The 13,979-nt window shown below is 39.5% G+C and overlaps 2 protein-coding genes across 2 annotated transcripts in view; one reads left to right on the top strand and one right to left on the bottom strand.

Moving 5' to 3' along the window:
* The window catches only part of NUBPL (nucleotide binding protein-like), a 340,480-nt gene that overhangs the window by 104,136 nt on the left and 222,365 nt on the right, over positions 1-13,979 (top strand). The gene's annotated exons all lie outside the window — the stretch shown is intronic.
* LOC102842423 (protein FAM192A-like) overlaps positions 13,510-13,979 on the bottom strand; it is a 10,399-nt gene continuing 9,929 nt past the window's right edge. The window contains exon 2 of the mRNA XM_006835494.1: positions 13,510-13,973. Within this exon, the coding sequence (XP_006835557.1) occupies positions 13,510-13,973 (464 nt within the window). The remainder of the gene's footprint in view (positions 13,974-13,979) is intronic.

The following is a 13,979-nucleotide window of genomic DNA, read 5'->3' as shown; positions in this document are numbered from 1 at the left end:
GTCTATTTTATCCAGTAATCTACCTGACCTTCTCACCACCTGGATCTCTGTTCCTCTGTTTGTCTTTTTTCACCTTGTAATTGTTTTGATCATAGACTGATCTCCCAGATCCTTATTAAATTATTCTCTAGAGTTGATTTTTCTTGTTATCTTTTCCTTCTCTTCCAAACAAAACATACTTTCTATTACCGAATTTCAGGTTTCAGCCAGAGATGGGGAGTGAGACTTTTCTCACAAACTTCTGTTTCCTCATGGTTCCTAATTTATATTGTAAATTGTGGTTAGTAACATAAAATTTAGAAAAGGAGTCTTTGGAGAGATTACCTTATCTAGATGAAACTATTGTCATAGGTGAATGATTTTTCTGGAGTCCCATAGCAAGTTAGTGACAGAATTGAAGGCCCCAAATGAGTGTCTACTTGGGAACCACCTGACAGGGACAGTAGTGCATGAATATTATAAAGGGACTGTACTGTGAAATACGAATATTTCCAGACCTGCTGAATCAAAATTCTGGTAGCTGTTACATTGTTGTTATTAAGTACCATGGAGTCGGTTCCAACTCATAGCAACCCTGCACAGGGTTTCCGAGACTGTAAATCTTTATGGGAGCAGAATGCCTCATCTTTCTCCTCCAGAACCTTTGGTAGTTTGGAACTGCTGACCTTGAGGTTAGCAGCCCGATTTGTAACCACTACACTACCAGAGCTCCTTAGCTGTTATATGACTAGTGGATAATTCAGAATTGTGTTGTGTACGAAGTGCATTGAGCTGTCCCTGTCATGTACTAAGTATTCAATATGTTTTTTCATTTGTATCAGTATTATTGCACAATTGAACTGTGGGTGGGAAACGGGAATTGAAATAAATTTTTTTCCCTTTAATTTCTCTTTTTTACCTTCCCTTAAAGGAGAAACAAAAAACCAAGGAGAAGTAAATAAAGTTCAAGAGAATATATTTACATGCAAAGAGTATGTAGAATGATTTTTGTTTGCTCAGAAAAAGATTTAATGAAACTAAAAGCTGTTTAAAGAAATGAAGCACATTTCTGTATACTCTACTCATCTTGTGCTCAGTATTCCCTTATACTTTATTCTAGGGCAGTGATTCTCATTCGCTTAAAAATCGTTGACGATCCAGAAGATCTTTGGTTCATGTAGGTTATACTTGTTGATATTTATCATATTAGAAATGAAATTAAAAAATTAAAACTGCTTATTAATTCATTAAAATGAGAAATAATAATTTCATAAACTTGTTAATATAAATAACATTTTCATGAAAGGTTTTCTGACATAAAAATATTAAGTAAGAAGAGTAGCATTGTTTCAGATTTTTGTAAATCATTTTAATGTATAACTTAATAGAATACTGCTGGGTTCCCATATCTATTTATGTTGTTTTGATTGATATATATGAAGACAATCCAGCCTTATACAGATATATATTTGGAAAAAGTGGAGAGTATTTTAACAGTCTTTTCAAATAACTGTGGGTCTTCTTCTTTGATACTACAGAATTTGATAATGGTGGGTTCTTTAAGTTAGTTGGAATGAGGAGTCTCAAATCATATTAGCTGATTTTTCATTGTCTATTATATTAAAATCTATTGGTCTATCTTAGACTTTAGAGTCCTGGTGTGGTGCTGTGGGTTAATGAGCTAGACTGCAAAGTTGGTGTGAGCAGCAAAGTTGGCAATTAAAGCTCACCATCTGCTCCTTGGAAAGCCTGTTCAGGGTCACTATGGGTTGGAACCGACTCGATGGCACATAATAACAACAACAATCTTAAACTTTGAATTGCATCATATACCCATACGTGGTTTTTCACAGTATACACTGTACATTTAGAAAATATTCATTCACTTATAATATGCTGATCTTCCAGATGTTGATTCATATCTTTATACAATATGAAAAATCACATTTATTGGTAATATATTACTACTGATCTCATTAGAAAATTACTTCAATATAGAGAAGCTGTCATAGTCACATGAGGTTGTTTTCCTAATATTCTCTTTTTACTTGCAAGCTTTAATTTTGTCACAGGCAACAAATATTGCCAGTTATGTTCTTTTAAGTGGTAGGCTTACTTTTGTCTGAATAACCATAGTTTGTATATCAGTTTGTCTTTCAATAAAAAATTTCCTTGAAAATTCATATAGTTCATCTTGCAACTCCATCATACAAATGCCTTCTTCTAGACAACCACTGAAATGTGTTGTATGTCGCTGAAGTGCTTTCTGCGTACTTTCCGTTTTGTCACACAGAATGTTAAAGCATGTCTACTCAAGGGTCATGATATACTAAAATTAATGCGTTTTACTGCTTTATCCAGGACATTCGTCAGTGAAAGTGGGCATGTATTTTTACTGAAAGTGCATGGTGATGAAGAATATGATATCTATTAGTACATTCTGGTGCCATTGCCTTGATGTATGCAAAGGTGCCAGGAGTTTTACCTACCTTTACTTTTGTGCCTTCAGTACAAATGTTAAGCTAGTGAAAACTCAAATCATCTCTTACTATTACTATGAGAATAGCTTTAACCTCTTTGATCATCTGAAAAATTCTTGGGATTCTCTACAGGATAACCCTAGAGACCACACTGTGAAAACTACTAGTTTAGTGGAAAGCTGTTCGGTGAAACGTTAAAAGTCTTAGTTTCTAGTTTGGTAATACTTACCAATTTCAGGAAACTATTGACTTCATGTTCTTTCTTCTTCCTTTATTAAAGTGATGTGGCATTGAGTACTTTCCAAGTGAAGTAATTTGTGTTTGTCAGGTAAAGTCTGCAAGAATTATTTTAGGTGTGGTTCATTCCCCAGTCTCAGTTAATTTCTTGTCACTCAATTGTAGATGAGTATTCAGCCAAAGACATTAGAGGTTCCTTCTGCAGTACTTTGGAGTTTTCTCTGTCTGTGGCTCCTTCCTCTCTGGTGTTCTACCCCACATTCCAGGTAACTTTTGTTTTCTCAGTGCCAAGAAGTCACTGGACTTCTGTCTGGGTTCTTGCTCCTGTGTTGCAGTCTGGAACACTGCCTCCAGGGCAGAAAACTAGGGTAGTCATAGGAAGATGAGACTTTCTACTCCCATAAAGATTCACAGCCTCAGAAACACTATGCAGGATCACTGTGAGTCAGAACTGACTCCGTGGCACACCACCACCACCACCACCACCATCACCACTATCACCACCACAATATACTCTCTAGGGCATTAAGAAGGTAGGTGAATTCATAATTTTTGTAATTATTTTGTTTTCATAGCAATTAGTGCCATATTCATGTGATTTCCCAATCTTGCCCTTTATCTATTTTTTATTCAGTGCAACTAAATTTAAAAGAAAAATCCAAACCCATTACTGTTGAGTTAATTCCAACTCATAGTGACCTTTGGACAGAATAGAACAGCCCCATAGGGTTTCCAAGGCCCTGGTGTGATGCTGTGGGATCAGAACTGGACTGTGAACCACAAGGTCAGCAGTTCAAACCCACCAGCTGCTCATCAGAAACCCTATACAGGGTCTCTATGAGTCGGAACCAACTCAGTGGCACTTAAAAGCAATACACATCTTTATTAAAGCAGACTGTTACATCTGTCTCCCATGGAGTGGCTGTTTAACCCACTGCACCATAAGGGCTTCTTTTTCCATACAACTTCCTACCAGTGGTAATTTGTATAATCATGGATCATAATGATGCTAAGTCATTCTGTTTCCTTCCAGCAAGGAAATTATCCCTGAGCTTCTAGAGTAATTTTAGAATCCAATTTTAAGGATGTTTCCTGGGATCACTTCCCAACTGAAACACATAGCACATTCAGAATAGTTTGAGATGTGGGAGAAGTGTAGCGAAATCACAAGAGGTAGGATAGCAACTAGTGAGTATCATTGGAACAGTGACTCCCTGTAGACTTGAAGAAGTGAGGGGAGGAAATATACTGGTACCGGAGAGATAGTCCTCTAGAGATGTCTGTCAAACTTGAGGGCCACTCTACAGAAAGGAAGCTCTCTAGTCTCCTGCTCTTGATGCAGTCCTTTTAAGAACCTGGGGGCAGAACACATTTTAAACTGTAGGAACAAATGGCAGCAGATAATGCAGCAGACAGAGAGCTGGATTGTATCGGCTTGGCTCTTGTCTTTTAGAAACAGGTGCTTCAAAGCACAAACCTAGGACATGAAAGGAGATGAAAGACCTTGGTAGTCATTGTCTTGCCTTGCTGTTTATATAAGTCATTCCTAAAGTAGTCTTTTGTGTATGTACTGAAGAAGTCATGAAAGCAGGAAGAAATAATGTTAGATTTTCTACAGTTGGTTATACTCATCAACAGATGGTTTGTCTAGTACATTAATAAAATTTGCTTCTGGTGGTGGTGTTATCAAGTGCCGTCAAGTCAATTCTGACCCATAGCGACCTTGTATAGGGTTTCCTAGGAGCAGCTGGTGAGCTTGAACCGCCAACCTTGCAGTTCAAAGGACTTCGCAGTCTGATGCATTAGCCCACAGCGCCACTCCAGGACTCCTTAGTGGACTAGAATCTAGGTACTCTCTGGTGGTGGTGGTTATGTGCTATAGAGTCAGTTCCACCTCAAAGCAACTGTGTAAAGGGTTTCCAAGGCTGTAAATCTTTACAGAAGCAGAAAGCCTCAACTTTCTCCCACTGGTAGTTCAAACTGCTAGCCTTGAGGTTAGCAGCCTGACTCATAACCACTACGCTACCAGAGCTCCTTAGGTACTCTCTAGTCCACAGTATATTTTAAGAAAATTATGTGGAAGATAAAAGAAGAAAATACTCATGTCGATCAGTATGATTTATTCAACCCAGAAGTCTACTGTTATTGTTGTTAAGTGTTGTTGAGTTAGTCCCGACTTACAGCAACCCTGTTAGGGTTTCCAAGGAGTGGCTGGCGAGTTTGCATTGTTGATACTGTGGTTCAAACTGACCTTGCAGTCCAGCTCATTAACCCGCAGCACCATACCAGGACTTCAGAACAAAATAGTGACAATTATTTATATTTAAGATGTATATTACATACCTATTTCTATTTTTAACTCATCAACAGACATAAATTTGTAATTTTTGGCTTAAATCAGCCTTTCTAAAAGTTATTTAAGAGGAGGTTTGGTGGACATGAGGTGTTACTGGTTATAAACAGAGACTGAGACTGTTTAGTGAATGATATCTTGTCAATTAACTGTCAAATCTGGAAGACTGAAGCAACTTGCTAATGGTTTACATCTTTGACTGTATGTGAAGCTCTGAGTTTGTGGAAAGTCATTTTGGGTTTTGAGTGTAGAGTTCACAATTTTGAACCTATGTCTGGGCAACAATATTTCTCCAGCTCTCCTACCTGTTGCAGTTTGGCACTGAGAGAAGCTGCATGGCCCAGCAGTGCCATTAGAATAGCAGGTATGCAAGAATTCGAAAATGTGTATTTCACAAAATACATTTAAACATTTTAAGAAGTCAGTCTTAGTTTCATGACATTTTAAAGGTGTGAGAGATGTTTAAGAACACATTGTACAACTATCCATTTTTCATAGGTGTGATTTAGATACAGTCAGATAGCTTATTAATGAAGTATCAGCACAGAAACCCAGATCTGATTAAGCTCAATATTTGTATTAAGGAATGGTGCTGCCTATTGTTTATACTCAAAATTGTAAAATTATAGCATCTACAAATACATGACAAGTGATGATCTGGCTTCTGCTTACATCTCCAGTGAGTGGAATCTCATTATCTATTTATTACCTAGTCCCTCCTTCTTTTGAACACAAGTCTATCTCCTGAAAGCTTCTTCATGTGTTTCCCAGTTCTGCCATCTTGAGAACCACCTAGTCTAGTTCTTTTGCTTTGATAATCTGTCAAGTATTTGTATACCATGATTACAGTTTTAGATTTTCTCTCAGCAAAACAACTCTAGGTTTTCAGCTTTTTCTCATGTAACATTCAGGTTGTCTTTTTGACTAGAACTTCTTTGTCAGTATCCTGTTGAAATTGTCTTGTTCAGATTTGAGTATGATTTCCAGGTACATTCTAAAGGAATTTAGTGAATACATTTTTAATAACTTAGTTCAAACTGGTGAGCATTATAGTGAAAGAGGAAAAACAATAGGATCATTTCTTTACACTTCTTCTCTATTACAATAAACACTGGACTATGAACCACAACGTCTGAGGTTTGAGCCCACCAGCCCCTCCATGGGGAACAGATGGGACTTTCTGCTCCCATGAAGATTTAAAGCATTGGAAATGGTATACAGGTTTGCTATGGGTCGGAACCAACTCCATGTCACTTAATACCACCACCACCATGGTTGGACTTACCCTACTATTTCAGACTCTTGTTCCCTCATTGCTTATACTTATTAGGCAGTACTGCTGTTCCTAGTATAGATTCAGAGTTATAAATTAATGTTGTTGTAGTTAAGTGCTGTTGAGTCAGTTCCGACTCATAATGACCCTGTATAGGGTTTCCAAGGAGCAACTTGTGGGTTTGAACTGTCAACCTTGTGGTTTTCAGTCTAGTGCTGGTCCTACAGTGCCACACCAGAAGTCCAAAGCTTTAGCAGAGGGTAGTTTCGATCCATCTACCTCTGGGTCATGGGCCCTGCATGCTTCCACTGCACTACTCTTCTATACAAAAACAGTCCTTGCTTTACCAAATGGCCCTATCCACAAATTCATAAATGATGGTTTTCCCCATTATGACCTAAGGTTTTCAGTTCTCAGGAATAGACAAAGTGTAAATCAGTGTGATTAATATAGAATTTTCTAATTGCAGCTTTAGTTGACTGGTGCCACTTGCTGTGGAGCTGACTCCAATTTACAGTGATGTCAGAGTAGGACTGTGCTCCATTGCATTTGAAATGACTCTTTTTGGGGAAGTAGTACCTCTAGGCCATTCTTTTAAGGTGTCTCTGAGTGGGCTTGAACTGTTAACATTTTGATTAGCAGTTGAACATGTTAACTATTTTCAGCCCCCAAGAACTAAGCAACTTTATTTAGACACACCCATTTTTTTTTTTTTTTAAACCTCATTGTTTTAGAAATTTGAGTTTTGTGACAGTTGTGGTTCCTTTTTATTGTCTAGTTGCTATCCATTGAAAACATGGACTATTTCCTTGCCTTACTAAAATATCTGGTCATCCTTTGAAAAGATTACCATTAATCTTTCATGGCTAATACAGGTATCAAAATGTTTCTGTTGTTAGGTGCCATCAAGTTGGTTCCAAATCATAGTGACCTTATGCACATCAGAACGAAACTCTGCCTGGTCTTGCACCATCCTCAAAGTTTTTGTTATGTTTAAGCCCACTGCTGCTACTACTGTGCCAATCCATTTCGTTGGGGGTCTTCCTTTTTTTCAGTGACCCTCCACTTTACCATGCATGATGTCCTTTGCCAGGGACTGGTCCCTCCTGATAATATGTCCAAAGTACGAGAGACGAAGTCTCACTGTCCTAGCTTATAAGGAGCATTCTGGCTGTACGTCTTCCAGCACAGGTTTGTTTGTTCTTCTGGCAGTCCATGGTAATTTTAATACTCTTCTCCAACACAATAACCCAAATGCATTAATTCTTCTCTGGTCTTCCTTATTCATTGTCCAACTTTTACATGTGTATGAGGTTATTGAAAATATCATGGCTTGGGTTGTTGTTCTCCCATGTAAACATCATTCAGTTCACAATAAAAACTTTAAAAAAAAGAAAAAGAAAGAAAATATCATGGCTTGAGTCAGGTGCACTTTAGACCTCAAACTGACATCTTTGCTCTTGGATACTCTAAAGAGATCTTGTGCAGCAGATTTGCCAAGTGTAATATGTCATTTGATTTATTGACTGCTGCTTCCATGAGTTTTGATAGTGGATCCAAATAAATGACAACTTCAATCTGTTCTCCATTTTACTTGATGTTATTTATTGGTCCAGTGATGAAGATTTTTGTTTTCTTTACATTGAGGTGCAACCCATGTTGAAAGCTGTGGTCTTTGATCTTTATCACTATTTTAAGTACTCTTTGCTTTCAGCAAGCAAGGTTGTATCTTGTATCATCAGCATATTGCAGGGTGTTAATAAATCTTCCTCCAAGCCTGATGTCACATTTTTCTTCATATGATTCTGCTTCTCTCATTATGTGCTCAGCATACAGATTAAGTATGGTGAAAAAATACAATGCCAACCTTTTCCTGATTTTAAGCCATTCAGTGTCCCCTTGTTCTTTTTGAATAGCTGCCTCTTGGTCTATATACAGATTCCTCATGAGCACATTGAAATGTTCTGGAATACCCATTGTCTGCAGTGTTGTCCATAGCTTGTCATGATCCACACAGTCAAAAGCCTTGTGTAGTCAGTAAAGTACCGGTAAACATCTTTCTGGTATTCTCAGAGGTCAGCCAAGATCTATCTTATCTGATGTCAGCAGTGATATCCCTCCTTCCAAATCTCCGCCTGAATCCAGATGAACCTCTGGCAGTTGCCTGTCAGTGTTCTATTGCAGCCATTTTTGATAGCAAATTTTTTCTTGCATGTGATATTAATGATGCTGTCCAATGAATTCTGCATTTCTTTGGGTTACCACTCTTTGAACTGTCACAAATAGAAATGTCCTTCCAGTGGTTGGCCAGGTAGTTGTTTTCCACATTTCTTGGCATAGATGAGTGAGTGCCTCCAGTACTATATTGGTCTGGGCTCCATCACTTCTTAGAGCCTTGCTCTTTGCCAATGCCTTCAGGGTATCTTGCACTTCTTCCTTCAGTACCATTGGCTCTTTTTTAAAAAAAAACAAAAACTTTTTGTTGTGAATTGAATGGTAGTTTACATGGGAGAACATCGGTTTTACACTCATCCATTTCATGGCAATAATTACAATCCCCTCCATGCATCATCATTCAACTGTATTTGCTTCTATTTACTCTGGGTTTTTTATTTTTTTGATGTACACAGAAACACTCAGGAATATATAATCATTTCAACAATGATTATATTGGCACATTCTGCAAGCCAGCTTCCTGGCTGCCAGCACACAGCCTTTCTCTTTCCATGAGTCTAGAGTCCTCAACTGCTCTATTTCTACATATCCTCACCTCTGCTTCCATCTCTGGTGTCACTGCTTTTTTGGATAGGGTCCCACATTCCACTGGTGCTCTTCTCCCTTGATAACCTTAGGGTCCTCTGTTCCTGGACTATAAGATTAACTACTCCCCACTTTTTGTTACAGAACTTCTACTTTACTGTTGTGACAGTCACAATTAGTCATGATTACAATTACTATTGAATCATAAGAATCTTTTCACCAGCCCCCTCTAGACATGATGAGGACTATTCAGTGGGGATTCTACCTTCCCCCATACACTCTTGAAAACTTGTTAGCCAGTCACTTTGTGTCATTATAGGCCCCCATATTTTAGATAGCCAATGACTAAGTTGCCTGTCTCTATCAACCCTGTATACAGAGGGGATAGGATTGATACTTGATGTGAAGACTTCCTCCCTCTCAGTTGGTATTTTTAGCTACTATAACCATAAGTATAGGTCAAGTTCATAAAATTGTAGCAATTTACACTTGTTTGCTTTGTCAAAAACTCTTTTTTTTTTTTTTTAAATCTTCAATCTTCCTCTAGTTGAGTTCTGATCATCAAGCCATTGAAACTAGGTCAAATGGGTACTATCTGCAAGTTTGGGCATTCTTATGCATCACCCCTCACTTCAAATCAGCTGAACGCTGTGCTCTCAGCTCTAGCCCTCCATGGCTAGGTCCTTTTCCATGGGTTTAGGAGTCTCTGGGTCTCACCACACTTTGGACCAATCATCCCTTCCTCTTCTCTCTCTCATTTCTAGGTAGATGGGAGCCTGCCAGTACCATTGGCTCTTGAGTGTATGTTTTCATGTGATTATTTTAATTTTTTTCAGCTTCAACCTGAACTTTCATATGAGCAATTAATGATCTGTTTCATAGTCTATCGCTGGTCTTGACTTGGCTGATGATATGGAGGTTTCCCACAAATTTTGCTCAGCTTACACATTGAATAAGTAGAGTGAATGGATATACTCCTTTCCCGTTGCTATACCACTCATTACTCTCTTAGTCTGTTTGAATGACTGCCTCTTGGTCTATGTACAAGTTCCTCATGAGCACAATTATGTGTTCTGGAATACACAGTCTTCACAGTGTTATTCATGGTTTGTTATGGTCCACACAGTGAAGTGAATTTCTAGTGTCTATAAAGCACAAGTAAACATCTTCCTGGTTTTCTGTGCTTTTAGCCAAGATCTATCTGATATCTTTAGTTCCACATCTTCTGTTATTTCAGCAAAATTTTACTTACAGGTGATATGAATGATGTTGTTTGATGGTTTCCACATTTTATTTGGCTATGTCTTTGGAATGTACACAGATATGGATCTCTTCCAGTAAGTTGGCCATGTAGCTGTCTTCCAGATTTCTTGGCATAGATGATTGAGCATATCTAGTGCTGCATGTGTTTGTTGAAACATACCATTTTGTCTTCCATCAATTCCTAGAGCCTTATTTTTCACCAGTGTCTTCAGTACAGTTGGACTTCTTTTTCTATACCATCAGTTCTTGACAATATCATATGCTGCCTCTTGAAATGCATGAGCATGGATCAATTCTTGTTGGTACAGTGACTCTGTGTATTACTTCCAACTTCTTTTGATGCTTCTTGCATCGTTCACTATTTTGCCCATAGAATCCTTCAATATTGTAGTCCGAGACTTGAATTTTCTCTTTAGTTCTTTCAGATTGAGAAATGCTAAGTGCATTCTTCCCTTTTAGATTTCTAAACTTCAGGTCTTTGCACATTTCATTATAGTATTTTACTTTGTCTTCTGTAGCTCTCTAGAAGGTTATGTATACATATAAAAAGAGAGATTCATCTCAAGGAAATGGTTCACACAGTTGTTGAGATGAGCAAGTCCCAAGTCCATTGGTCAGAGGTCAGGCCAGAGACTTCTGATTCACATAGCTGCTGGACTGATGAACAAATATCTGTAGGTCAGATGGCAGGCAGGCACATTGTGTAGATGAATGGTTGGCTTCTCATGAATCCATGGATTGGCAGCAAAAGAGCAGGCCATTGGCACAAGTCCAAGGGCCATTGTTCAGATGATGAGCCAGATGTAGAATCCAGATCTAGCAGAAAGCAAGCAAGCTTTGCCTGAGTGTTGATTATATGGAAAGCAGGCCACACTCCTAGGGAAAACATCCTTTCAGTTGATTGGCTACTCGTTGTAGATTTCATTGCAAGGGATTATTGTGTCTTGACTACCAAACCACTGAGAATCCTGGCCTAGTTAAGTTGCACAAACTCTTGACTATCAACAATTTGCCCCTTATCAACTTGGCACCTATAGATATCATCTTACGCCATACAAAATCTCTAAATAAAGGCAATTATTAAGTCATATGTACACCTGACATGCATACAACTGAAACTTCACTTACCCCATTTACATCTTGTATTTTATAAGTGAGCAAAAGAAAAACATGTGATGCATGCATACAAGGAAAACATACTCATTACAGTTACAGTCCTCATTTCTGCAACTGGCCATGTGACTGTAACTGGAATTTAGAATGACCTTCTTCCACCATCCATTCCTTATTCCCTTTGCCCTCCACAAGCAGTTCAGCTGGTTGTAGCTCTTAGCTTGGTGGGGTGACCCAAGCCTTCATTCCTCAAAGGCTTTGGCAGTAGTCATTTTACAATTGGGTTGCTGTAGTTTACCATTATTTTTATCACAGGACATGGTAGTACTAAGAAATACCTTAAGGTATCTCCTGAATTCCACACATATTATTCTTTACCTTCATTGTGAAATGTCAGTCCAATTTCCCCATGGTAGTCAGGATCAGTCATACCAACCAATACTGTAACTCTGTTCTTTGCCTATTGATCCAGAGGCATAAGGAGCCCAAAGTGGCCAGGGGCATCCACAATTCCTAGTTCAGTGGAATCAGGATCCTCAGGAGTACTAGTGAGTGGTGTCATCCCCTTCCCCCTCCCTCATTTTCAATCCTTGTTTGCTGGACATGTGAGTCCTGGTGATTGGAGGAATATCACCATCTATTGACCATCTACTGGATGCTAGTTTACAGCATATATATCGTCTTGGAGAACAATGTCCCACCCTGCAAAGTATTTCTATCTAGCTGTCACAGTAATTGTATCTTTAAAAGGCTGTTCCATCATCCAGTTAAGCCAGCTGCTTGGGGATGATGATGAATGTGATAAGATCAGTGAATTCCATGAACATGGGCCCATCACTGCACTTCATGTGCTGTTAAGTGAGTCCCTTGATCTGTGGTATACCATGAGGCTGGATAAGGCATTCTGTAAGTCCACAGATGGTAGTTTTGGCAGAAGCTTTGCATGCAGGGAAGGTAAATCCATATGTACTGTAAGTGCCTATTCCAGTAAGAACAAAACCTTGCCATTCCATGATGGAAGTGGTCCAATGTAGTCAACATACCACCAGGTTACTGGCTGATTTTCTCTCCAAAGAATGGTCCCATATTATAGACTCAGTGTTTGTTTCTGCTGCTGGCAGATTAGGCTCATTCAGCAGTTGCTGAAGCCAAGCCAGTGCTGGTGAGTGGAAGCCAGTGCTGCTGTTCTTGTTAAGTATCATCGAGTCGTTTCCGACCCATAGCGACCCTGTATAGGGTCTGAAGAGCAGCTGGTGAGCTTGAATTGCCCACCTTGCAGTTCAAACGGCTTTGCAGTCTGGTGCATTAACCCACAGCGCCACACCCCGTATCCTCCATTCCTGCCACCATGGCCACTTGACTTTGTTCATGAGACCATTGGGCAATAGCAGGAGTGGCTGGGGAAAGAGGATGATTAGTTTTCACAGGACATGTCATCCTGTCCATTTGATTGCCTCTATGAGGTAATCCTTTGCTGAGCATTTACATGAGACCCAAGTATCTTCATTTTTTTTTTGAAGAGCAGATGAAGTTCATCATCTTTACTTAGTCACACATCAATAATTGGTTAGTTCCCAGAGTGCGTGCTCCATTTCATTACCAGGGTCAGTTCTTGTCCCCTGCATGCTCCACAAATGCCAATGTAACCAAACAGTGTGGTCATTAGTAATAAAGTGTTTCAATAATACCTGTCCAATAATTCCTCTTGCTTTTGTTGTTCTGTTGGAAAAGAAAACAAGAAAGCAATAAAATCCAAACCCTCAGCAAGGCAGCAGGTGCCTTCGCTTCCAGGGTGTTTTCAGTGGCGTTCTGCTAGGCCCTGCCCCTCATCCTGCTCTCTCAGTGGAGGAAGAAAGAGGCATTGGGGCAGGATGGCCCATCTGCACAGGAATGGAAAGAGAAACCAAACACAAATATGGGCCTCAAGTGGATTCTGGAACATTTTTAGATTAAGTCATGGTATGCACAAAAGCAGGCAAACATTTGTTGAGGAAGGTAACGCCTGTAGGCAAAATAAGCCGTCCAATCTACTCATGGGGAGGAAAGAAGCCCTAGGGGGCCTCGAGGAAGGTGTTAGTTCGGAAGATGGAGGAGACGATCTTCCCCGTGGCGTTGATGGTGCCTTCGCTGTCTGAGCTGGACTCCGAGTCACTGCTCCCAGAGTAGGCACCCAAGCCCGGGAGGATGCCAGTACAGACGGCAGCAGAGGGGCAGTGGATGGAAGGCCCACTCAGGGAAGTGCTTCCAAGAGACACACAGGATGCGGCCTCTTGATTCTTGTCATCTGGGTCCGGGTCAGGTTTCAGTCTTTTCACACTATTGCCACTCTCTGAGCTCTTATGTTTCACAGCTCCTGCCAACAGCTTTGCCTGGGAGAATTTGCTCTTGGTTTCTACTGGTTTCACAGCCAACTTCTTCTCCACTTCTTTCTTGTTTTCTGGAGAAATTCCAACCTTATTGAGATTACTTCTGTATTCCTTCAGTTCTTTCAGTTCTTCTTCTCTTCGTTGCTTTTCTAGTA

The sequence above is a fragment of the Chrysochloris asiatica genome, unplaced genomic scaffold (assembly GCF_000296735.1).
Source record: "Chrysochloris asiatica unplaced genomic scaffold, ChrAsi1.0 scaffold00017, whole genome shotgun sequence".
NCBI lineage: Eukaryota > Metazoa > Chordata > Mammalia > Afrosoricida > Chrysochloridae > Chrysochloris > Chrysochloris asiatica.
Note: the sequence above shows the minus strand (reverse complement) of the source record. Positions and strands in the feature narration are given on the sequence as shown.